Source organism: Rhyacophila brunnea, unplaced genomic scaffold (assembly GCF_057557595.1).
Source record: "Rhyacophila brunnea isolate RB1 unplaced genomic scaffold, BYU_Rbru_1.0 scaffold_2, whole genome shotgun sequence".
NCBI classification, from domain to species: Eukaryota; Metazoa; Arthropoda; class Insecta; order Trichoptera; family Rhyacophilidae; genus Rhyacophila; species Rhyacophila brunnea.
Genome location: NW_028232859.1, coordinates 27,895,966 through 27,923,092, shown reverse-complemented (window position 1 = coordinate 27,923,092; position 27,127 = coordinate 27,895,966). Strand labels below are relative to the sequence as shown.

The 27,127-nt window shown below is 34.7% G+C and overlaps 1 protein-coding gene across 1 annotated transcript in view; it reads left to right on the top strand.

The window, feature by feature from the left end:
* Cog3 (conserved oligomeric Golgi complex subunit 3) overlaps positions 1–27,127 on the top strand; it is a 34,352-nt gene that overhangs the window by 4,760 nt on the left and 2,465 nt on the right. Inside the window, exons 4-9 of the mRNA XM_085947153.1 lie at positions 1,242–1,528; positions 10,909–11,127; positions 14,830–14,969; positions 17,216–17,376; positions 18,424–18,556; positions 24,501–24,676. Of these exons, the coding sequence (XP_085803279.1) occupies positions 1,242–1,528; positions 10,909–11,127; positions 14,830–14,969; positions 17,216–17,376; positions 18,424–18,556; positions 24,501–24,676 (1,116 nt within the window). The remainder of the gene's footprint in view (positions 1–1,241; positions 1,529–10,908; positions 11,128–14,829; positions 14,970–17,215; positions 17,377–18,423; positions 18,557–24,500; positions 24,677–27,127) is intronic.

Below are 27,127 nucleotides of genomic sequence, written 5' to 3'. Positions count from 1 at the left end.
TGGCGTGAGTGGTGCTTCTAAAATTAAAGTGTTAAGGGGTCTTATGGGAAAAATATTCAATCTCTGCATATGGTCCATGCCTGATAGATAAAACTGATTCATGTGCAAAATTTTCATTATTGTTGAAATGGTATTTTTTCATCATCGGTAAACATTTAGTGCTTTTTTGTGTTATATGTTTATTCTAGAGCAGTAATTCCTAACCAGGGTTTCATGATACCATTGAGCTTCGTGAGTCATATCAGGGCTTAATGCGAAAATTCATAAGAGCTTTAGAAAAAAATATTTAATGTGGCCTATTCTTCTTTACCGCGGAGCATTTGATTACTATTTAATTACCACATTTAAATAACATGCTAATTATATTGAATGGCCAACTGATGAGGGCACAACAGGTGGCAAGAATAGGGGTGGCAAATAAAACAATAATTTTTGAGAGCAGATTTCATGGAGATGACAAAATTTTTACCTGCCACGCTAACAAAGACGATATCGACTGCTTAATATGCAAACCAGCCAACTGCACTTTTGACCAAAAATAAGATTTTCATGGCATTTGGTTATAAAGCATGTTTTCTATGCTTACAAAAACTCCTTATCGTAAATGGAACAACTCTGGTCTTTATTAAATACTCTTAATTTATAAAAGAAAAGCTAAAATAGTGTATTAATTATTCATAGTGCAGTTTATTTGTAAAAAAATTTCAAGTGTATTTTTGGAATTGTTAAATTCCGCTCGATAGTTAAATTATTATGTTTTTTCTCCTTTGTGACCAATTTGCCCAAATGGAGTTACCCAGTTTGCAGATTAAGCAGTCGATGTGAATGATGGTCCTCTTCTCTTATATATCAGTTTAAGATAGCTATGCAAAAATAATAATATGGAAAAGTAAATTAAATTACCATGCCCTTTCCTATGTGTAGAATATGGAGCTTTACAAAATGGAGGTTATAATAACAGACTTTTCTACGATGTATGGATGTTAGCCATTCGCCCAAAATGTTTTAGATAGGTAACAAATTTACGTAAAACTTGAGACTAAACATGACGCGGTGGCATTTTGAGTCTGCTTATAGGTGACACTGTGCCTAGGTATATCTCCACCAAACTTTTGTAATATTTTTTGTTGTATATACGGGCCCCAAATTATGTAGATCTTGACAAAAAATATGTTTAATGATTATTAGTTTTTAAGTGGTTGTGTGCAAAGGTTTAAATGTTATGATATGATTTGTTTCAGATGAATTACAAAGAGTCTCATGTGTATTTAGTGAAATACAGACATTGTTTGTCTCGTGCCGTTGGTTTGATACGGTCATATGTGAACCACGTTCTCACACATGCCACAGAGCAAGTGTTAGCACCCCAACTTTTAGAAAAGGGTTCGAATCCTGTGGACGATCTAACGACACTAAATCCAACCGCCGATACAGCATTTGCTCTCTTTTTTGGGAAATTTCAAGCTGCTGCTCCAAAGATAAAGACTATATTGAAAGAAATCGAAGATCGAGTAGATAAAAGTGAAGAGTAAGTATACTTTTCTCCCATTTTATTTGAAAACAAAAAGTTTTATACTAATTATCATTAATTTTTAATCATAAAGTCTTTTTAAAGTTCCAATTTAATTTAAATGATATTAAGTATATACTGTTATTCACTTGAATGTTTTCTGACATTAGCTATAAATAAAATTTATTTATTACGCTAGATCCACATATTTAAAATTATGTTACTAATCCCAATAGAATAGGCCAAGTTTAATAACAATGTCACTGTGGTTTACTACTGTTATTGGTTATTCTCAAGTCAATAACGGAATTATTTACCATTTAAATCTTGCAATCAGTGATGTATAGTTTGAAAATCTACTCATTACTTTTAAAACTACTTTTTGTTAATGATCCTATCAAGGGCTTAAAGGCTAAGACAAAAGGTGCCGGAACTCACTTCTTGTCAAGCTTTTTAATAAAGAAAATTATATTCAAATATCATTTAAATGAAATTTCAGGCAGCTTTTTGATACACCCCTGTTACAGGCGGGCTTCTCCCGGTGTAAAATAATCATTTAGTAGCTATAAGTCGAAACGTAACCCTGACCTCTAGAAACGGCTTCATAAAACATCTAATCTGATTCCTTGCTCAACCACGTAAGTATTTTTTAATCATAAGTAAAGGCCTTCGTCCGGTGTGTGAAAATCGCATATTGGGCGGAGGTGTAATTAAGATAAATTTAATTTAATTTAAAAAGTATAAATGATGATGGATGAAAGAGATAATTTTAAGACTAAATATAAGTACTTATTCAAATCTAATAAATTTTGCCGGCAACGTTGAAGTCTCCACGCGCCTGCGCCGAGGTGGTCCTCGTGATTCGTCAAATCGTAAGGATCACGCGATAAAATTTGGCCAATCACGAGAGTCCTTTTTGCTGGACGGCGTAGGTACGAGGAATTTAAAAAGAGAGAAAAAAAGAAGTAAGCGTCCCCTTTCCGATAGGATAGGACCTGCGAAACTTATTGTTAAAACAAAATATGTAAACGTTTAAAGAAAATGTAAAATATAAGAAGACCACGTTACGAGCACGAAGGACTGTGTTTTATTTACACTCCAATCGTTTATATCTTTTTTTTGTGAATCCGGGGTTCGATGGACACCTGAGCTAGCCGCTGGAACCCCGGGTATCTCAAATGGCGCCCTGGCAACATGAGGCGTGAAGAATCGCATTAATTCTTCCGAACCCGCGAAATAAAATTTACGCCCGCGAACGCTAAATAAAAGTTTATGATCCAGGAGCCGGAACAACCATGAAATGGTTAACTAAAAAGCGGACTCCGATGTGACCCTTATCGAAGAAGAAGTGCTGTCTCCAACATCAAACCGGGAGAGCCCTCTGGTGTTCGAAGACAGTTCACATACGGAGCTGACCGCGTCTAGCGTCGTGCTGGAGACCGTAGCACCAGCGCGTCTCCAGTACGACGAATGGCTGCACAAATCCCACCTATGGAGACCAGACACATCATCGACGGTATCCAGCGAGGAGGGCTCGTAGAGGCCACGGCCCACTCGCGACGAAAAACGGCGAGCAAAATGCCGATTTTCCTAGGGTATCACTAACATGTCGTGTACCCTAGTCGACCACGGGATGTTCGGTGAGGAGAGAAAAAGGAAACGCGAGGCCAGGGAGCCTCACAAGAGGGCTGAAAAGGCGCGCAAGCTGAGATGAATCGAAGCTGTGCGGGCGCAGGCTCGACCACGAGGAGATGAAGCAGGACCAGTCGCCAACCCTCGAGTCAAGGGTGAACGCCGAGTTGCTGTTGGAAGTGAAATGTGTAGATTATACGAATAAAACATCCGGAAATTCTTCTAATTACGGATACAAAGTTAATTAAGGACCAACTTTCTGAGCCTTGTAATCTTAAGTTCATTAGTACGAAAAATGTACATTCTAATTTTAAAAATAACGCTTCGCAAAGTGACGCCAATTCTTTCCGTTCAAATAAAGTAAATATGAATGAATTAGAAAACATTAACATTGAAAATCGCAAACAATTTTATAAACGGGAAAGAAAGGATATTCTACAGTAGCGCGAAACCTGTTTCAAAGTTACGCCGTGTTAATAATTTGAATCCAAAGAGAAACGAAGAAAATAGTATACGACCGTCACTATTATTTCTTTACAAATTACCAATCGTAAATTTAACACAGCGAAAACGGAACGGGAATAATACGGCATCACTCGACGAAGTGTATATTATAGTTGATAAGTGAAATTTTAATAATAAGTTAAAATTAGGTATAAGAGGATGAAAGTAGAGATTGTATGCTTGTGATAAAAAAAAAAAAATGTTAATAATAAAACGTGAGAGGCACCGCAAATCGGCGCGCCTTTGGAATCGGATGACATGAGACTTAACGCGATAACGCCGGGATCGGGCGCGTAAAACGAAACAACAATTTTTTTTTTTTTAAATAAAACGGGTTTCACTAAAAATAAAGTTAATTACACAGTTTTAAGTTTACTGATTCAGTAAATAAATATAATGAGAGGGTGGAATATTTCAATTTTTAATATCAATGTTATTTATACAGTCAATACAATGTTGCAAAATATTTATGGGTATTAGGGTAAAATATTAAATGTGATAGTAAGTACCATAAGTACAATGGGAAGATTTTATATAAAATTAGTAGCTATTTAATGTATGGGGTAGGAGTAATTAATAAAGTAAATTCGAATAAATTTAAAGTACAGGAAGTCTAATGAACGAATAAATTACTAAAGAAAGAAAAAGAATAAATACAGATGAAGACAATTTGGAAGCACAAAGGGAGCCACCTCTCGAAGTAAGCGCATCCAAAGGCAGCGTAGCCGAAAATTCATGATACCAAAGCTTGATGGTGTCGAGAGTGCGCACTCTCCTTTCTCGCGCAGGTTCATGGAGAGACTAGGGACGTGACGCCTGAAAGATATCGTGAAACAACAAGAGGTACCTCCGAAGTGTAACCATCTACAAAGAAAAGAAAGGGAAAAAGATACTTATTGTGAAAATCCATCCTAGTACCTGTGAGAAAGCCGTGCCGCCGTCAGCGAGCCTAGCCGTTGTACTGCTATACGATGCCTTGCCCGCAGTAATAGGAACAGATGGAGACACAGTATCTGTCCGTGAGGTGATACTCCAGAGACCAGCAGATGAGTGGAAAACTTTCCACAGAAGGATATCCGCTGCTCGAAACGAGCCTGGCTCAATAGTAACGCCACTACCACGCCCTGGTTGCAAAGGCAGACGACGCCAAACGAGGTACGCTCCTATTGCACCAGAAGAAGAAAAACGTAACACGAAATAATAATTCCGAACGAGGGCCAAACGTCTACGAATATAGCCCCTAGGAATACAAAAGAAAGATTGGAAAGCGCGAGAGTCAAAGACTGCAGCTTCGCGACCCCTCCGCTGACTAATAAAAACGAATAAAATAACAAGAAAACATTACGAAAACAAAATAAACGCACGACATTACAGGAGAAAAATAAAATAATAATAAATTATGACAAATGATAATAAGAAAGGAAAATTAATCAAACTCTGACTTATTCAGGAGCATTGCTTTGAGCAGGAAAATAGTAATTAAAATAAATATAGAAACAATACGTAAAGTTAGTTGTGTAGAGTTTTTTTTTTTTTTGTTAGAATAATTAGATTGTAGTTGAATTTTTTTATAAACTGTTATCATGCCATGTACTTAACGGATGAACAAGGAATTGGATGGGTGGCCGATGAGATCAGGGCGTACCTTTCGACTTTAATCCAGATGGGGCGAATTGATACACCCCTGTTACAGGCGGGCTTCTCCCGGTGTAAAATAATCATTTAGTAGCTATAAGTCGAAACGTAACCCTGACCTCTAGAAACGGCTTCATAAAACATCTAATCTGATTCCTTGCTCAACCACGTAAGTATTTTTTAATCATAAGTAAAGGCCTTCGTCCGGTGTGTGAAAATCGCATATTGGGCGGAGGTGTAATTAAGATAAATTTAATTTAATTTAAAAAGTATAAATGATGATGGATGAAAGAGATAATTTTAAGACTAAATATAAGTACTTATTCAAATCTAATAAATTTTGCCGGCAACGTTGAAGTCTCCACGCGCCTGCGCCGAGGTGGTCCTCGTGATTCGTCAAATCGTAAGGATCACGCGATAAAATTTGGCCAATCACGAGAGTCCTTTTTGCTGGACGGCGTAGGTACGAGGAATTTAAAAAGAGAGAAAAAAAGAAGTAAGCGTCCCCTTTCCGATAGGATAGGACCTGCGAAACTTATTGTTAAAACAAAATATGTAAACGTTTAAAGAAAATGTAAAATATAAGAAGACCACGTTACGAGCACGAAGGACTGTGTTTTATTTACACTCCAATCGTTTATATCTTTTTTTTGTGAATCCGGGGTTCGATGGACACCTGAGCTAGCCGCTGGAACCCCGGGTATCTCAAATGGCGCCCTGGCAACATGAGGCGTGAAGAATCGCATTAATTCTTCCGAACCCGCGAAATAAAATTTACGCCCGCGAACGCTAAATAAAAGTTTATGATCCAGGAGCCGGAACAACCATGAAATGGTTAACTAAAAAGCGGACTCCGATGTGACCCTTATCGAAGAAGAAGTGCTGTCTCCAACATCAAACCGGGAGAGCCCTCTGGTGTTCGAAGACAGTTCACATACGGAGCTGACCGCGTCTAGCGTCGTGCTGGAGACCGTAGCACCAGCGCGTCTCCAGTACGACGAATGGCTGCACAAATCCCACCTATGGAGACCAGACACATCATCGACGGTATCCAGCGAGGAGGGCTCGTAGAGGCCACGGCCCACTCGCGACGAAAAACGGCGAGCAAAATGCCGATTTTCCTAGGGTATCACTAACATGTCGTGTACCCTAGTCGACCACGGGATGTTCGGTGAGGAGAGAAAAAGGAAACGCGAGGCCAGGGAGCCTCACAAGAGGGCTGAAAAGGCGCGCAAGCTGAGATGAATCGAAGCTGTGCGGGCGCAGGCTCGACCACGAGGAGATGAAGCAGGACCAGTCGCCAACCCTCGAGTCAAGGGTGAACGCCGAGTTGCTGTTGGAAGTGAAATGTGTAGATTATACGAATAAAACATCCGGAAATTCTTCTAATTACGGATACAAAGTTAATTAAGGACCAACTTTCTGAGCCTTGTAATCTTAAGTTCATTAGTACGAAAAATGTACATTCTAATTTTAAAAATAACGCTTCGCAAAGTGACGCCAATTCTTTCCGTTCAAATAAAGTAAATATGAATGAATTAGAAAACATTAACATTGAAAATCGCAAACAATTTTATAAACGGGAAAGAAAGGATATTCTACAGTAGCGCGAAACCTGTTTCAAAGTTACGCCGTGTTAATAATTTGAATCCAAAGAGAAACGAAGAAAATAGTATACGACCGTCACTATTATTTCTTTACAAATTACCAATCGTAAATTTAACACAGCGAAAACGGAACGGGAATAATACGGCATCACTCGACGAAGTGTATATTATAGTTGATAAGTGAAATTTTAATAATAAGTTAAAATTAGGTATAAGAGGATGAAAGTAGAGATTGTATGCTTGTGATAAAAAAAAAAAAATGTTAATAATAAAACGTGAGAGGCACCGCAAATCGGCGCGCCTTTGGAATCGGATGACATGAGACTTAACGCGATAACGCCGGGATCGGGCGCGTAAAACGAAACAACAATTTTTTTTTTTTTAAATAAAACGGGTTTCACTAAAAATAAAGTTAATTACACAGTTTTAAGTTTACTGATTCAGTAAATAAATATAATGAGAGGGTGGAATATTTCAATTTTTAATATCAATGTTATTTATACAGTCAATACAATGTTGCAAAATATTTATGGGTATTAGGGTAAAATATTAAATGTGATAGTAAGTACCATAAGTACAATGGGAAGATTTTATATAAAATTAGTAGCTATTTAATGTATGGGGTAGGAGTAATTAATAAAGTAAATTCGAATAAATTTAAAGTACAGGAAGTCTAATGAACGAATAAATTACTAAAGAAAGAAAAAGAATAAATACAGATGAAGACAATTTGGAAGCACAAAGGGAGCCACCTCTCGAAGTAAGCGCATCCAAAGGCAGCGTAGCCGAAAATTCATGATACCAAAGCTTGATGGTGTCGAGAGTGCGCACTCTCCTTTCTCGCGCAGGTTCATGGAGAGACTAGGGACGTGACGCCTGAAAGATATCGTGAAACAACAAGAGGTACCTCCGAAGTGTAACCATCTACAAAGAAAAGAAAGGGAAAAAGATACTTATTGTGAAAATCCATCCTAGTACCTGTGAGAAAGCCGTGCCGCCGTCAGCGAGCCTAGCCGTTGTACTGCTATACGATGCCTTGCCCGCAGTAATAGGAACAGATGGAGACACAGTATCTGTCCGTGAGGTGATACTCCAGAGACCAGCAGATGAGTGGAAAACTTTCCACAGAAGGATATCCGCTGCTCGAAACGAGCCTGGCTCAATAGTAACGCCACTACCACGCCCTGGTTGCAAAGGCAGACGACGCCAAACGAGGTACGCTCCTATTGCACCAGAAGAAGAAAAACGTAACACGAAATAATAATTCCGAACGAGGGCCAAACGTCTACGAATATAGCCCCTAGGAATACAAAAGAAAGATTGGAAAGCGCGAGAGTCAAAGACTGCAGCTTCGCGACCCCTCCGCTGACTAATAAAAACGAATAAAATAACAAGAAAACATTACGAAAACAAAATAAACGCACGACATTACAGGAGAAAAATAAAATAATAATAAATTATGACAAATGATAATAAGAAAGGAAAATTAATCAAACTCTGACTTATTCAGGAGCATTGCTTTGAGCAGGAAAATAGTAATTAAAATAAATATAGAAACAATACGTAAAGTTAGTTGTGTAGAGTTTTTTTTTTTTTTGTTAGAATAATTAGATTGTAGTTGAATTTTTTTATAAACTGTTATCATGCCATGTACTTAACGGATGAACAAGGAATTGGATGGGTGGCCGATGAGATCAGGGCGTACCTTTCGACTTTAATCCAGATGGGGCGAATTGATACACCCCTGTTACAGGCGGGCTTCTCCCGGTGTAAAATAATCATTTAGTAGCTATAAGTCGAAACGTAACCCTGACCTCTAGAAACGGCTTCATAAAACATCTAATCTGATTCCTTGCTCAACCACGTAAGTATTTTTTAATCATAAGTAAAGGCCTTCGTCCGGTGTGTGAAAATCGCATATTGGGCGGAGGTGTAATTAAGATAAATTTAATTTAATTTAAAAAGTATAAATGATGATGGATGAAAGAGATAATTTTAAGACTAAATATAAGTACTTATTCAAATCTAATAAATTTTGCCGGCAACGTTGAAGTCTCCACGCGCCTGCGCCGAGGTGGTCCTCGTGATTCGTCAAATCGTAAGGATCACGCGATAAAATTTGGCCAATCACGAGAGTCCTTTTTGCTGGACGGCGTAGGTACGAGGAATTTAAAAAGAGAGAAAAAAAGAAGTAAGCGTCCCCTTTCCGATAGGATAGGACCTGCGAAACTTATTGTTAAAACAAAATATGTAAACGTTTAAAGAAAATGTAAAATATAAGAAGACCACGTTACGAGCACGAAAGACCGTGTTTTATTTATACTCCAACCGTTTGAATTTCTTTTTTTTTGTGAATCCGGGGTTCGATGGACTCCTGAGCTAGCCGCTGGAACCCCGGGGATCTCATTTTCCTATGCCACAAAGCGCATAGAAAATTAAACTTTTTTTTTTGACATGTAAAATCTAAAGTTAAACAAAGAAATAAAAAATACAATTAAAGTTGTCGAAAATGAAATTGTAAAAACTTCATGTATTTGTTGAATAAAAGTTTATAGTGATCTCCAAAGTTTTGTCCATTTCTCGTCTGGCAAATCGTCTTGAGTCCTTTTCTTAGTGTTAGAGTTTATGGCCGAATTTCTTCCACTGAGTAACCACTGATTAACGTATTTTGATGTACCAAAAAGTGTCAAAGGTTGTCCGATGTGTTTAATGAACAAAAGTCCCGAAACTGTTTTGGTCTTCAATGAAGCTCTTATTGGGGTAATAATTAGATTCATTTGCAAAAATAAGCGTCCCCATTCACTTGAAGAAATGGTAATAGAATTCAATGCATATATCAAACACGATAGTTTTTCAGATACCTTTGCTTTTTCATATGAGATGATTCAGGAAAATTAACTTGTACTACCTAAGGGCGAACATTGTTTCGTCTAATTGCTTTTGAAACATTAAAAATACCATGAAAAAAGGTGCCGGAACGCCGTTCCACCGCGTGACATTACAAAATAAGCCCTGATCCTATCGATCTGAAACCTCAGAAGCTCCCAACCTTTTACAAATTTTAACATTTTAGCCAACATGGTATTCTATAGTAGCTAACAATTATTACAAAACGCATATACCACATTGATGTCTTTAGAGAGATAACTTTGCCATACAAAATAAACATCATTGTCATTGTCACTGGCTTAACATCTATCCGCCCATGGCTGGGTTTTACCTTACTCCAAGAACTTCCTCCATCTCTCACCTTAGCATATAAAAATCTGGTACTGTTCGGTTATCAGGAATACTGCGGAAAACACATTTTGAAAATACCCGATATACTGGATTATTTGTTAGTTTGGGTTAGTTTAGGTTAGGTTAGGTTATCCTAACAAATAATCCAGTTTATCGGCTATTTTCAAAATGTGTTTTCCGCTGTATTCCTGATAACCGAACAGTACCAAAAATATTTTTAAGTTTAAATAAACTAATTTAAATCACAAAATTTATTTAACAGACCACCCGCAGAGTGATAAATATTGGAATGCTGTTTTATGTAATACATTGATTTATTTAAAATATTTTCTGAAAACCCGATTCAAATCTGTCAGTTAATTCAAAATTTGTTTATTATTTAATTAAGCGATCGAAATTGGGTGGTTTTTGTCAAACATTGCTATACCTGCTTTGTGTAATTTTGCAAGGTGATCCACATAGGTGAAGAATTAAGATTTGATTAAAATCCCAAGTTCTTAGGAGAGATTATAGTGAATTACGAAAGTTTACTATTTTATAAAACAGAATGTCCGCAACCAGAATGTCAGCTTAAAACTCTCACAGTGGCTGACGCATGATTCGCAGAGAGACAAAGTGATTCAGTAGTAGGAGTAGGTGTTATCGATATACATTTTAATAACGAATAGATGCAATGTTGCCAAATTACGAATAGGGCTGAAATCAATAAAAAAATAATTTTCAATCGATTGGCAGTTGAAAATACGTGACATATAAAACACATTGCGTAATTATTTTTAGGTATGCGAATCTTCTCAGTGAATGCCAGCAATCTTACTTATCTCAAAGAGCTCAAGTAATTTGGAAGGGAGTGGAAACAGCTGTCAAAGACTTGACTGGCAATCACAAAGGAGATCATTGTACATTGATGCGTTCAGCATGTTCCTTTCTTATTCATATCTCTCAAGATGAATGGGACTTGTTCCTACAATTTTTCTCAAAGTCTTCTCCTCTTTTGATGTAAGTATGACATTTATTATGGTGATGATCACTCTCCTATGGATTTTGACTAACTGTCTTGCCACACCATTACTAATAAAATTAAATAAATATCTAAATGCATTGGTATTTAGTTATTTGAAATAAAAGTAAAGATATTTATTATGGTGATTGTGTATTATCAGATCCGCCGTGTTAATAATTTTAAGTGCCCTAGGCAAACTGTGCCTCTGGCTGGAGCCCAATTATGAAGATTTTTAAAAGTAAGGATGATAATATTTCCCAAATAATTTTATAGATTAAAATGTTATGTATTAATATATATACCTATATATATTATATTATAATATATATAGGTATATATATTATATTATAATATATATAGGTAAGGTGCATTGGGGTAATTCCGAATATGGGTATATTCCGAAAGTTCAAAAATTCTACCAATGGAAGCGATATTTTCCTATTGGCAACATTTAGTCTAGACACCATGTTCATTGTGCTCGCCTCGTCAGTCGTCGCTAGTCGCTAGTGTCAACAATGCGTGCATACCATCAAGTTTTTTCGGAGAAGTGTTTTTCGCGCCATTTTTGCTGATTCGTAATTACCCCAACTTACATATCTCGGAATTCTGGTAAGTTATTTGAATAAGTGATTGCTTTTACGATAGATTATCGTTTTTTACGAATTCGTGAGAGGAACACAACGTCCTAGCTGTGTTTTTATTTTTTTTTCGGAAATACCCCTTTGGGGTTATTCCGATATATATTAATTCCGCAATAGCCCACTTAACTTTTTCATAGTAATTGGCAGTGATTCTCAATCTGTAAAGAAACTAAAATTATATCTAATTTAGATGTACATAATATACTTAATTAAATTAATATTAAAGTAAGTAAATTTAGCGTCGTCCTAATAAGAAGCTATCGCACATCATATTATAATCTTGGGTAAGTGCAGTAACGCCAGCCTTCACTTAACAGCATAACTAGTGTATCCGACATCATGAGCGAATATAGCGATTCTGATATTATAGATTATCTTGATTTTGAAGTATTGATGGATGAATACTCTGAAGATGATTTTAAAATATACAAGGAAGAACCAAGGTCACAAAAAAAACAAAAGATGTGAAATATGGTGAAAGTTTAACTGACGAAAAGATACTCACCAACAACGATTCAAATTCTCTCTGTACTAAGAGTAAAGGTGTTGGCAAAAAAAGCAAAGGTAAAGAAAATCAAGCGGATAAAACAGACAAAAAAAACGAAGAGAAAAGACACATTGAAAGAGATCACAAAGACAACGTTGATGTTTTTATAAAAGGAAAAAATATGACAACTAGAGAAGACTCGAAAGAAAAAGACAAAGATGAACAACTGCTACTAAAACTGAAAAATAATGATATAGTATACAAAACTCAAGAAAAGGACCCTCAAGAAGAAGAAGAAGGAAAATTACAAATTAAATGATTCAGTGCTTGTCAGATATTCAATCAGAAAAAAATGGAGGTACTATATTGGGTTCATAGAAGAAATAATAAAACATGAGAAAACATACTTCTCTATCAACTTCTTAAAAACTATGAGACCACAGCAGCAGCTAACCTTTATTACGACCAAAATAAAAGATAGTGACAACGTTCCAGAGTCATTAATAGTGAAGAAGATATATATACAAAAAAAGTGCTGATGAAAAAGAATATTACTTATGTAATGATAAAGATAGAATTTATTTTGACTGATTGCGTACCAAACCAATAGATCATTACTATGTATATGTGAGGCTTTCAGACCATGTAAGCAATTCTGTTATATTTTTTTAACAGTGTAGCCCGCATTTTAGTTTTAGGTTTGCTAGCAGGAATAAATTATAAGTTTATGCCGTAAAAGTAGATGAAAATGATTAAAAAGAGAAGTTCCGGCTTTGATTTAACATTTTTAATGTTGACTAATTTAATTGTACGGGTATGAAGAAAGTTTATTTTGCTATGCAAAAAGCAGTAAGTAAACAAAAAATATCTCTATAAAAAATATTGTTCTATCAAGGTAGGCAAATAAGAATGTAGACTCAAATATATATATTTTTTAAATTATCACTTTCAATTTCCTCGTCTTTATTTTATTGATTTAAGGTGGTAGGTACTTGTGTCATATTGGGATATTTTTTCTCATTATTTGTCACCGGTGGGAAGAAAACTGGTAGTGACAACCGGGAGTAAACCTGCTCTGCTCTATCCAGTTCCACAATCCCTATAATCCTATGTACTTAACTGAAATGTTGAGAACCACTATCTTTTTTTTGGGGTAATTCCGAACTAATAGTATGAAAAGTTAGGGATTATGGAAACTATTAACAAAATTGATGATATTTTGTGTTAGGAGTAATTACGGTCGAAAAAGAAAGATAAACCTTCGGTCAAAGTGCAATAAAATCAACTTTTGAATAATTTCGGAATTACCCCTAGATAGTTCGTAATTTCCCCAATTCCAAAAAAAAATGACTCAATATTTCAAATTCTCAATTTAAAGAACCCAACTATATATTCAAGAATCTAATATATATTTATCATACATCTTTTCTTTAAGTACACAGAGGTAAAACAATAATGGCAGTAAATATAAAACACTTTGAATAGTTAACCGAAATATATAACCTCTAGTCATCTCATAGAAATTCCTGTCGGAATTACCCCAATGCACCTTATATATATTAATTTTTACCATGTTCGATCCTAAGAAAATCATATGGGCCTTCAGTGGAGATGTATTAACTTTTTTTTGTTAGGCATTTGCTCAACCTATACTCTGGGTTGATTAAAAAAATAACATGAGAATTTGCAACAGCCAGGATCTACGACATTATAAACACATTATCGCTAAGCCATTGTGGGCTAATATTTATTTACTTATACAAAACTAAAAACAACTGAATTTAATTTTTTCCCTATACATTCCAAATATATTTTAATTAATTTATCATAATTTAATAATTCTATTGTTTCATATTCTATAAACAGGATTTGAAATGAATTAAGACGATATTGACTCTCTCTCATTGACAATTATTCTTAATATTTTTTGATATTTACATAATATTAAAGCTGCATTCTGTCGAAGCAATTCCAATAGTAACATTGGATATGTTCTCAGTAAAACGTCTATATGTATTTGAAATAACTTCTTTAAGATCAAATCAACATGATATTATGTAATTATTTCCACTTTGTACATGTTATCTTCTTTGTGCAGAAATTTTATAAAGTGTTCTTTTAACATTTAGTGTTAACACAGCGACTGGCGCAACTGGCCATTAGATATAATTAACATGCGATTTAAATGTGGTAATTAAATATTAATTAACAGGTCAGCAGTGATTGTGATAACACAATCATGACCCTAACTCGGACGAATTCCCATGAAGTCAACATCATCAGAATAAGATTCCCATAATATTTCATATGACATCATCACTACATGAATTATACTATATGTGTCAAATGCATGTAAAAATTGATAGTACGCCAACAAAGCAGGCAGTCGGCATGGCACTGTGGTATCTATCCTCAATCATTAAGCACCCTACACATTTGCTACTATATCACTACGGCTGTGTATTATATTAAATATCAATAAAAACATGACTGCCAGGATTATTCCATATTTAGCCCGCCTACCATTCCGACCTATTATTGAATTATCAATTTCTTTAACCTGATTCCAGATCATACTTGTCGGGACTTTGTAATACTTTATATGACACTCTGAGACCGTACGTCATTCATATTAATCATTTGGAAACGCTAGCCGAGCTGTGTACTATTCTTAAAATTGAAATGCTGGAAGAGCATGTCAATAATAACCGTGAGTTTTCATTTTCACATATAATAAGCCAGAATCCCAAAAAAGAGATTTCCAACCTTTTTTGTTTTGAGGAATCCTTACATAGCTAACACATATTCTATTAGACATGGGTAAATAACAAAATAGACATCCAAAGGATAATAAATAATAATTAATTTATAATTTTGAATAAGTATTGATTATCTATATCTATTTACTAATTATTACTGTTGAAAAAAAATGGCCAACACTTTCACTTTACATCCAATGTTGGATTAAAATTAACATTGTGTATGTATTTTCTAACGTTTTTTTTTTATATAAAGATGATAATACTAAAATAGTACTGTGTATGGATCCACCATAAAAGTTCCATATAAGTTGACCGCTGAGTGAGGGCGACACGTGCTAATATTTGACATATCATTCAATACTTTTTATATTGTGATGAGCTTAGTTCTAAATTCGAACACCAGACGATTTATGATGGTATTACATATTGTATAGTGCAGGGATGTCGAACCTATGGAGATGATTTTGCATGGCACGCGAATGTTTCATTTTGAAGAGAAAAGAAATATAACTATTTTATGTATTTTTAAAAAATGTTTTTTTTATAAAAAAGTTTTACAAATAAATATATACCTACTTAAGTAAGTAGGTACTTACTTATAATATTAAAAAATAATTACGACATAGCCATGCGTATTTTCTTCGGTTTTTCATATTATGTTTAGGTATCAATCGATGAGGAAATGGAAACGACGAAAGACTTCCATAAATAATGACAAATCGCATTGTATAAATAATTGCAGGCAAATCATTTTAAAGAATAATCATTACGTTTAATGTAAATATACGATTGCATAGGTCGGTCCTTAGGATCGGGGAATTAAAAATAAAAATATACAATCAACAAACCTTATAAAATTAATTATCGGCAGTCACTCAAATATAATAACTGCTCGTTATTTTACCTCATACATAATCTCCAAATATGGAAAACCACTCATTGAAAAAACATGAAAGAAGAGAATTTAAATGCTTTCATCTCTGATCTCTTTGAGTAATTTGAAAACAAGGAAAAAAATATTCAAAGCATAAAAGATACGCATTCGGCTAGAAAGAAAAAAATACGGTGAAAGATAGAATATCAATAACTCAATTGTAATTTTTAAACCTCTTTATAGAACTCCTAAAAACAATTTTTTTTAGAAAATTAAAAAAAAAAATTTCGCCATAAAAAAAACTGCTTGGCACGTCAGACAGTCGAAAAATATTATTTGGGAAATTTTGGCACGCGTACATAAAAAGGTTAGCCATTCCTGGTATAGTAGATAATATCATGGAACCCCAGATTCCTGGTTGGTTCATCTGTCTACAGCATAGAAAGTTATTGTAATCCATTATTCCTGACGTGATGAATTAGTCTTTCTTTCCTCCATTACATTTATTTCATGGTTGTCATTAATAAGCAAATATTAACAGATTATATTCGAATATTATATTAGTTATTTAAAAAGTTATCAGCATGCAAATAATTATAGTCTTTTCCAAGCTTTGTTACTTCCCCCCCAGTCATATTCGTATTATAATTTTGTGAGATACTATTATTTTGAAAATCAGGAAAGTAATATGTTAGTCGGCTCGCACATCGGAACTCGTCTCGCCTAAAAACGTTTCAAATACGTCGATGTGACGTCGTCGTTATTTAACGAAACAACATAACACGCGTTGCCAAATGGAGCTTCGCAGATTGATCAAATGCAACTGTGTCGTCTGAAAAAAACATCTGGCTGTTGCATTCGACATGTTGCATCCTTCTCTGGCTCCGAGTCGAAGGGTCGAAGTCACAAAGAAACACCTACGAATTGGTCATTCCTATACCGGCTCGCCGATCACCGCATTGAAATATCAATACGTTTCGAAGGCTACGCGCAACTGTCGCTAGATAGATGTGCGAGGTTGTGTCATGCAACACTGGCCAGCTGGTCTCGGAAGTTTTGATTTATGGCTGTCAGGCACACGAGGCGAGTTGTGATGTGCGAGCCGGCTTACAAATATTATATCCTGTATAGATTAATATGAAAAAAATCCCTTACATCCAAATCGATAATTTCACAATTCATCGTCAAATGTGGGGTATGCTGGAAAAATCTGTCACTTAAGTACCAGCGTGTTGCAAGTTTGGGAAACAATTAGCAGCTAATAGATTGAAATTAGTAAAGATGCTTCTTCTGGTGTGTTATATTGTAATTTACTTTCAGCCGAGCCATTGAGTGCGTTTGGAAGAGTGGCGGCTCAGTTATTACAAGATTGCCAAGAGAGGTTGGCTTATCGTGCTCACGTTTGTCTGCGCTCTGATGTGCTCAATTACAAACCAGCACCGGGAGATTTAGCATATCCAGAAAAATTGCTTATGATGGAGGTAAATCTACTTGACTGCTAAAGCCATTAAGTTCATTACATAATGTATTATATTCCACTTCATTGAAAGCAATTTTAGAATTGCACCCACTGAACTATATTCACATACTTGAATGTATTATAATATAATATGAGAATGAGATCCACAATGTCCACAATATGAAATAATCTAATCATTTTTTCTATATATTACCTATATTTATTAAAAATGCCAAATCCCAATCAAAAGTATAATTATAATATTATTCTTTTCATACTTTCATAGATAAAACAGCAAACGTGATTTGCCAATAAATCATTACATTGGAACCCCGATCTACCGTTCTCACATAAATCATTTTCCTGCACGGATCGTTCATTTTTGAAAGTCCCGCAAAACACCCATAAGAACAATGTTAAATAATCTTGCATTAACCGTTTCCCGATTTATGGTTTTCCTCGGTCTATCATCTAAATATTATGGTCCCGTCACAAATACTATCCCGATTGACCGTTTTTGTTGAATATTTTTCATTTCACTTTCGTAGAATTGTTTATGATACATACAGACCTTTCAATTAGAACTCTACGAGTTTTTTTTTTTTAATTTTTCTTACATATATCCCGCATTTATCGTTTTTTTAGGGTCCCTTGAAAACCGTAGAATCGGGGTTTCACTGTTCATGCAATAGTGGAGTTGGCTGATATTAAAAATTGTTTTGTAAAATGTAAAAATTGGGTAATATTAGTAAAAAAAAAAGTAAGCACATGGGCATTTTAAAATTATGTATTTTCAATAAAAAAAGGTTATATTCTTGAATTTCATAAATTATTCGTTGAATAAAAATAGTTGCTAATCAATGTGAGTTTTGTACTATGTATAATATACTGTTACCGTTTGTATACTAAATTAACATTTTTATTATTTAATAGATTATTTATTATTATTATTTAATAGATTATTTATTAAGTATTAAATTATTCGTAAGCAAAGAATTGGCTAGGTTATGTATTGGAAATCCACACATACACTCCTTTTTCTGAATTATTTATTTGTTTTTGATTACAGCAAATAGCAATATCGTTACAAGAGCCAGCATTAAAACGTTCTGACTCTCATACATCCATGGTATCCGTTGGATCGATGACATCACAAGAAGTGGCAAACATCAATAGTGAAAGTCATAAATATAGACCGGCTGGTAGGTATTTATGGACAGCTCCAAACAGGAGTTGATGCATACAATTATTGAAGTTTTCTAATTCTGTCAATGTTATGTGGATAGATAGAGCATTGAACAATACCCACATTATATTCACGGAGCCTCATCCACGTACCGTGGATATTTGTACTGTACGAAAACATTCTCTTGGCTACGTGTTAAAACTGTGAAATTACATGCTCCGCCCATTTTTAACCGCAATTCCATTATAAGGTCCTCCTATTTAGTAAACAACAGCGCCTAGAAACGTAGATGTTTTCATACTGTAGCAGTCAACATGTTATCGTGTGTAGCCAGTCTAAGAGCATTATCAATACATAATAACAATATCTGATGATATATTATAGAGTATTTATGATAAAATTTTACCAACACTGTATGTCGTATGTTCATAAAAACAATGCCAAATTTCATGTATTTATTATTGTACGTACATCAAAAAATATGTAGGCACTCAATTTCCCATTCTTCTTTTGGGCACTCATCGGTAAACTATTCTCCTACTACCAGTGGCGGCTGGTGACAAAAATATTAGGGAGTGCAAAAAAAGACTCACCTATTTATGCAAGAAGTCCATCCTCCGATTTTTGGATCTTGAAAATACGTCGATTACTCGAATATTAAAGTCCGACATTGACGATATCATTTTTTTTTCGATACTTAACATCGCAAGAGCATTTAACCTATCTTGAGACATGGTATTTCTCATAAATGACTTAATCCTTTTTAAAGTTGAGAAGCAACGCTCACTTTCTACTGACGTCATCGGTATTGTACAAATTATTTGCAATAGCTTAACGCTTTCACTAAATACTCCGAGTAAATTATTATTTGTGAATAGCTGTAGTATGGATAACGCTCCATCGGTGACGTAAAAATCTTCTCGACTGTATAAAACAATTAATTCATTTTTAAGTTTCAATTTGTCAATAAAATCGTATGTTGCCATTGCTGTATTAAAATCTATAATTGGAAATTTTTTATGGTAATCGCGAAATTTTTCACTAAAAAACAATTTAGATATTACTAAATGACCATGGTATTCAAAACGATCTTTAGCTTGGTTCACTATCGTATCGCATACTTCATGACATATTACAGAATGTGGTAAATCATTCGGTCGACGTTTTTTCGTGGGCTGAATTTGTAGCGTATTATTTTCCCGAATATTTTGAATAGCAAGTGTAAAATGTTCAATATCTTTATTAATCTCTAATACTTCTTTTGATCTCGACTGAAGTTGCTTAAAAAGTATATCGCAGTGGGGCATAATTTTGGCAAAAAAATCTAACCAATAATTAAAATTATCGTCGTTTAAATATCGTAACAGCATTCCAGCTTGGTTTATAGTATCAGCGTCTAAATTTACTGATTCTAAAATGTGCTCCATACACTCATTTAACTGTTCGCGATAAGTGTGCACAACAGTTACCGTTCTTATATTAAAATTCCATCTCGTTGTCGGTGCTGATGGTATTTTTCTATTAACTATTTCTTTCAAAATATCAGTTCTTTTCGCAGATCTCGAAAAAAAAACTGGAAATGCTCGTAAATTAGCAAAAAAATTTCGGACCATTGTGTTAGCGGAAACACTTCTTTCCATTATTAAATTTAATTGATGGGCGTAACAATGTATGAAGTGTGCGTATGGATACGAAGCTTTTATCAAAGCCTGTACACCACCTAGTCGCCCGCTCATAACGGCTGCACCATCATAACTCTGCCCGATTAATTGGGTTTGTTTAATCTCGAGAAGTTCGAGTTCTTTGAAAATTTCAGATGCAATACCTACCGCTGTATGATCTTTCGGCGTCATAAATTTCCAGAAACGTTCATGTATTTGTCCGCGTAATTCGTACCTAACTACCAAAACTAATTGTTGAGTTGTGGCTACATCCGTGGTTTCATCCGCCTGGATCGCGATAAACTTACTTTGCGATATTTCATGTTTTATTTCATTGCGACAAACCTCTAAAATTGAATCTAAAATATCGTTTTGAATTGTTTTTGATGTACCTTTAAAAATATTATTGCTATCTAAATGTTGTTTCATTGCAATATCAATTTCCGAGACGAAATCAATAAGCCCTCGATACACCCCTGGATTATTTGAATCTACGGATTCATCGTGTCCCCTCAAAGCTAATTCAAATGCCCCGCAGAATTTCACACAGTCAATCAACCTGGATAAAATATATCGATTATTGTCTACGCGTTCATTAAATTTTTTCACTGACAAACGATACCCGGCGTCTAACTGAGATCCAATATCTAATGCTCCCAACACTGCAAGTTGCATTTCATTTAAAATGTGTTTTTCAGAACTACTGTGTTTTTTCACTTTATCTGATAGGTGAACTAAATCTTTCACCCCAGACTCTGACCAGCTTGATTCACCTGTAAATAAAAGGCACGGAAAACATAAAACAGTATTTAGATATGAAGAACCGCATAACCATGGCACTTTTCTATACATTTCCACGTTAAATTTTCGATTAATCACTTCGCCTTTAACTGTACACTTTTGAATTAAATTTAAACTTGGTGTAGGGCGTCCCGCAGCCTTAATTTCCAGTCGTTTTGAAAAATCGCGACGATTGTCTTTAATATATTCAACCGAAAACGACATTATTCACTCACTAATCAATGCTGTAAATAGTTAACGAACTTCGTAATACAAAAAATATTCGCGTACTGACTGACCACTGTGACCTCGAACATTTCAAGGAGATATTCGTATTCGGTAATGTTCGTACGTGACAGCCGAAGCAGTGATTCGACAATCTTGAGCGGGGGAGAACACCAACATTTAACGGTTAAAATATCCCATATTTGAATGCGTCACGAACGATTTCACTGTGAAATTCATATTGGTATGACGCCACAGATACGTTCAGGCGGTTTTATCTCGAATATGCACACCAAGTATAAAAATGCGGTTTCGGAACGCGCGCGCTGAAGTTGGTAGTATTTTTTGCAAGGAATGCGCGCGAACTTTTAAACTGGCTAACTCATATAGATTATTATATTATTATATTTTGGATATCGTCTTTTAATCTTAACACGGAGGTGCACTGCACTTGTGCTCCTTTACAAGAGCCGTCCCTGCCTACTACTGTGCAGAGCCTACTGCGTGATGGTAAAGGGAAACTAATCCTCAGTATAAAGCACAGGATTTACATCTACTCTTTCTCACTCCTGTGGCAGACTGTGAATGATGCAATTCAAATCAAGTGAGATCACAAGGTCTCGCAGGCTTCCTTATGATTAATTTGAAAACAACTTAAGCCCGTAAGCTGGTTAAGAAAATAAAAATATATAAATAGCAATGGTTTATGCTTTCTCTTCAGAATCTCAATGAAAACAATCATATTACTGTGTATATGACTTTTACATTTTCACAACTCATGGTATGATTGTCCAAAATCCAATGCCTGTACTATATTACTATACATCAGTGGTTCTCATGTGCGGCCACCAGAGGATTTTACTGCGGCCACCAGCGCTTTACCGAATAATAGTTCGATAAATGAATAACTACAAAAAAGTAACCTAACAACAATAGAAACCCTGTTCATCATAGACAAATTAAAAAACACAGTGAAAAGTCTCATGTCAGATGTTGAAAATGACAATTTTTCCATTTTATCTTCTTTTAGCGATGTCATAGATAAAATTACGAACACAACTTCTAAATTAAAATTAAAGCTTAAAATAATAGAGTGTCTTCAATCTCTAAATCTGGAACTTGATAAAAGGTTCAAAGAATTGAATTTTTTTAAAACTCTTTCCTTCGTAACTTCACCTTTTCAGATGACGAGTGAAAATTAATTTCATAGGACTACAAACGAGATTAACATCATTTTCAATATTTAATTTAATTAATACATTGGACGCTAAAGACGCGCCAAGCGCGTAACGATTAGGTGGCCATTCAATATAATTAGCATGCTATTTAAATGTGGTAATTACGAAGTAATTATCTAGTCAGCAGCCAATGTGTTTTAACTGGGCTAACGTTAAATATGCATTATTGGAAATGAGTCATGGCCAAGTACTTAAATACCATTTTAATAATACCGCAGTTGAAAAATTTTGGATACGTTGACCAAGAATCAAGTCAATTCAAAGAATTGGCAACAATTGCTTCATCAATATTGTCGATTTTTCCTACTACTGTATACTGTGAAAAATCATTCAACGTAATGCACTTCATAAAAAACAAATATCGAAGCCAGTTGACCATAAGCGCCGGCAGCGTGGTGAAATTTTTTTTTAGATAAGTATTGTATAATATATAAATATAACCAGTGGCGGCTCGTCCATATGCACTGCGGAACTGCAGCATCCCCAAGCAAATTGAGAAAAATGTAATATTATATGAAAATATCAATATTAAATAAGCGTGTTAAGCTTGCCCGCGCACCGATACATCCAATAATAATTATCATAACCGCGATGAAAGTGATGCATAGCGTGATTTCACACAGTACCATTTTCGATAGAATATGCTCGAATTGGTGAAGGTGGGGAGCGGGGCTTTCCGCTCAGAACTTAGTCTGGTACTGCCGCTTAGACAGTATTTTTGTGTTGCGAACGTTGTCGGGACAGCGGGTCTGAGCTAGTGGCGACGTGCGGCGCGAGTCGGGACAGATGCCGAAAGTAACAAAAAGGTGATGAACCTTCTTTCAAGAAAAAAGACAGAAGAATCAATTTTATAATGAAATAAAAACACTTAATATTTAATTTTAATAATTACTTTTGATGTTAATAGTAAAGTATAATCCAAATAATCATTTATTTTTATTTTTAATCAACTGCAGCACCCCCAGATATAATATACATGAGCTGCCACTGAACATAACTATTTATTGGAGCAAGTTCTACACAAACAATCAAAACAAAAATCATTTTAAGAGTACAAAAACCAAATTTAATTAAACATGTTCGATTTAAATTACTGTACTGTTATACTAAGGTTTAAGTAAGTGAATGTTGAAGGGACAGGGGTCTATGGGGTGGCTGCAAAGTAAAAACTGCGAAGCCTACTCGAAATTTCTAACATTTGCTGGAATAAGAATATGGGTTTTCTTACATGCACCACCTTACACAAAATCCTGGCGGCGCCCATGCAGTTGACAGATGTAAACTTAGAAGCAGCCATGCGGCTCGCATTGGAAAAAAGGAGTATTGAGGAATTTCCATTTACATTATTTTTAAATAAATAGATTTGTACTAAAATGTTCAAATGTCTTTTATTAAATGGACTTGTCTATAAATAAATTGCTCCATTTTTTATTAAATAAAATTTAGCTTTAATTGTTTCAATCACAACAAAAGTTAAATTTGGTGCGTCCACCACACGCTTCCATAGAACTGTTATTGTCAATTGTGCGGCCACAGTTAAATTTCACGTGAGAACCACTGCTATACATCATAGTCATTTCTGGTGTTCCACTGTTGATGTTGAAAATTAACACTTTACCCACCATTCAAAGTGCGCAAATTAGGTACAATAAATACTGACAATGTTTAACAAATCACCAAATTTTGATTGCTAAATTAAAAATGACATAAATTTTGAACTTACAATTATTATTAAATTTTTAGAAAATATTTAAAATAACTCAATCTATCAAATAAAACAGCATTCCAATGTGTATTTACGACCTATTTTTGATGTATTGCCTGCCTCTGGAAATTACATATCAATGCAGTGACGAACGCTCACACTTTTAAAATTGCATAAATCGAATTTATTTTGTATGGCATATGTGATATTGCATTGAATATTGCATTGTGTCTAAACACGCCAACATAACATGTTCTATGTATTCATAATACTTGGCTTATACTGTAGCACGTTAGTGGGAGCCCTGAGTAAAATGTTAATATTTGTGTATGTGTTTAATATTTGTCTTAGCATCTCCCGCTGATTTACATGGAATGTGGTATCCAGGAGTGCGACGAACTCTGGCAACCCTTTCTAGACTGTATCGATGTCTGGAGCGTCCTGTCTTCCAAGGGCTCTCTCAGGAAGCGTTGACACTCTGTGTTACAAGTGTGGCTAGTGCTGCACAACAGATATCAGCTAAAAAGGTAATGAATATAATAATATTATCTTGTAGATTTTATATAAATCTTGTATGTGAATGCGTATTTATGCTCATAACCTGAGATACCGACTGTTGCCATAACATGTCTTGAGTTTAAAATAAATTTGAGACATCAACTGTTAAGTGATTTTAGTTTATAATCGTCGATTAAATAGAACCTTGAAGGTTTGGAAGTAATTCAATTGTATTCTCTCACTATGCAATTTGTAATCAATTAGAGCGGAATGCACAATCTTAAGATTTCGTTCCTAAGGATAAGTCGCCGAAAAGCATGACTTAACTATAGACAATCCTGAGTATAGAGTTAAGGAATCCTTAACCATAGACTACTTTTGTTATGAACACGCCCCCTTCTGTATTACCATTTACCACTGACAGCTGCTGTAAAAATAAATTCGCATGTCTATAACATAGTCCATACACTCAAATTCATTTAACAATGTATCTCAATAAGGATATTGATAGTGTTAATTCGTTTGGCATGTACTTGCAGAATATTATTTTACTTTTATACGCCAACCCACAGAAATACAAAATACCAGGTGAAGAATGACACTTGAAGCTAGTGTTACCATGTTAAAAAAATATCTTGCGGTGCCTATGGAATGACTTATAACGGAAACATAAGAGTATTATAATTAAATATTAATATGTATTTATAGTTATTACATTTATAAAATGCAGTTGTCATATTTTTGTCATCGTTTAACAATTATAAAATAATTTACCTAATTTACCTAACGAGAATTTTTAATTATGGTATTATTTTCAATAGAAATGATCTTAACTAAGGACAATGTATCTGCATAGTGTTTTCTGCTAAGGAAATTTTAGTTATGACAAATGTTTCTGCATTCCGCTCTTATTCAATACACAGGATTTAAAAACGTTAAATTCTTATTTTATTGTTTAAAATACATAATTTTGACAAACCTTAGAAACTGCTGGTTGCTTTTCCTTGGAGTAATTTGATACTCCTCGTATAGGGGTTATCCAATTCGTAGTACGTAATTACGTAACACAATTCGTATTCGTAGTTACCTATTAAAAAATTTCATGCTTATTTTTTGACATATCAATTGAAAATTTACCATTTGACACAGTGGATCGTTTCTCCACCAAACAATGCATAAAAATTGTACAATCATACTATGATAATGCCAAATCTTCAATGGTCGTACCAAAAAAATTTAGGTCGGAATTCGATAGAAATCATTGCCCAACGAAAGCCAGTATTCACAAACTGATTTAAAAATGTATATGTTTGTCCACCCCATTCACGTAAAAACATTGCTGTTGTACGTGGGAAGTGTGGCCGAAGAGCCAGAAATGTCAATTCCAAGAAAATTTCAGCAACTTGGCCACTCATACGGCTCTTTTTGGTGAATTTTGCATGAAGACATTCACCTACACCAGGGTAGGCGAACCTTTTTACTTATGCGTGCCAAAATTTCCTAAATAATATTTTTCGACTGTCTGACGTGCCAAACAGTTTTTCATGGTGAAAAAAATGGTTTTTAAGAATTCTATTAAAAAAGTTTAAAAATTACAATTGAGTTCTTGAAATTCTATGTTTGACCGTGTTTCTAACCGAAGACATATCTATTCTTTGAATATTATTTTCTTTATTTTCAAAATTTTCGAAGAGATCATGGAAGCATTTAAACCACTATTCTTTCATATATTCTCCATCACTGAATGGTTTTCCATTTTTAGTGATCATATTTGAGGGAAAATAACAAGCATATGTTATACTCGTATTTGAATGACTGTCGATAATTAATTTCATAATGTTTGTTGATTGAATATTTTTATTTTTTATTGTCCAATCCTAAGGACTGACCTATGCAATTATATATTTACATTAAACGTAATGATTATTCTTGAAAGAGTATTTGCCTGCTATTTGTTATACAATGCAATCTGTCATTTATGCATGAATTTCGTCATTTCCGTTTGTGTATCGATTTGTAAAAATAATATTAAAAACTGAAGAAAATACGCATGGCCATGTCATTATTTTTTAATATCATGTATTATGTATTTTCTTTCTCTTCAAAATGGAACATTCGAGTGCCATGTAAAATCATCTCGCATGCCATAGGTTTGCCATCACTGACCTACACCCTTATAAGACCCAGCTCACGCAATAACTAAAGCCAACGGACCATGGACAGCGTTGCTGATTGGGTCTTGCAAGAGCAGGCAACTGATGATGATTTTTCAAGGAAAATCATCTCAGTGATGAGGCACATTTTCACCTCAAAGGGTAGGTTTAAGCAAAACTGCTGTTTTTGGGGCAAGGAAAACCTTCAAGTGATTCAAGAGGTGAAAGAGTGACTGTTACGGTCAATGGCATCTATTGTAATAGGCAAATGACTTTGCCGGAATTGGAAGATTTCAATTTGGAAAACATGTGGTTCCGCTCCAACAG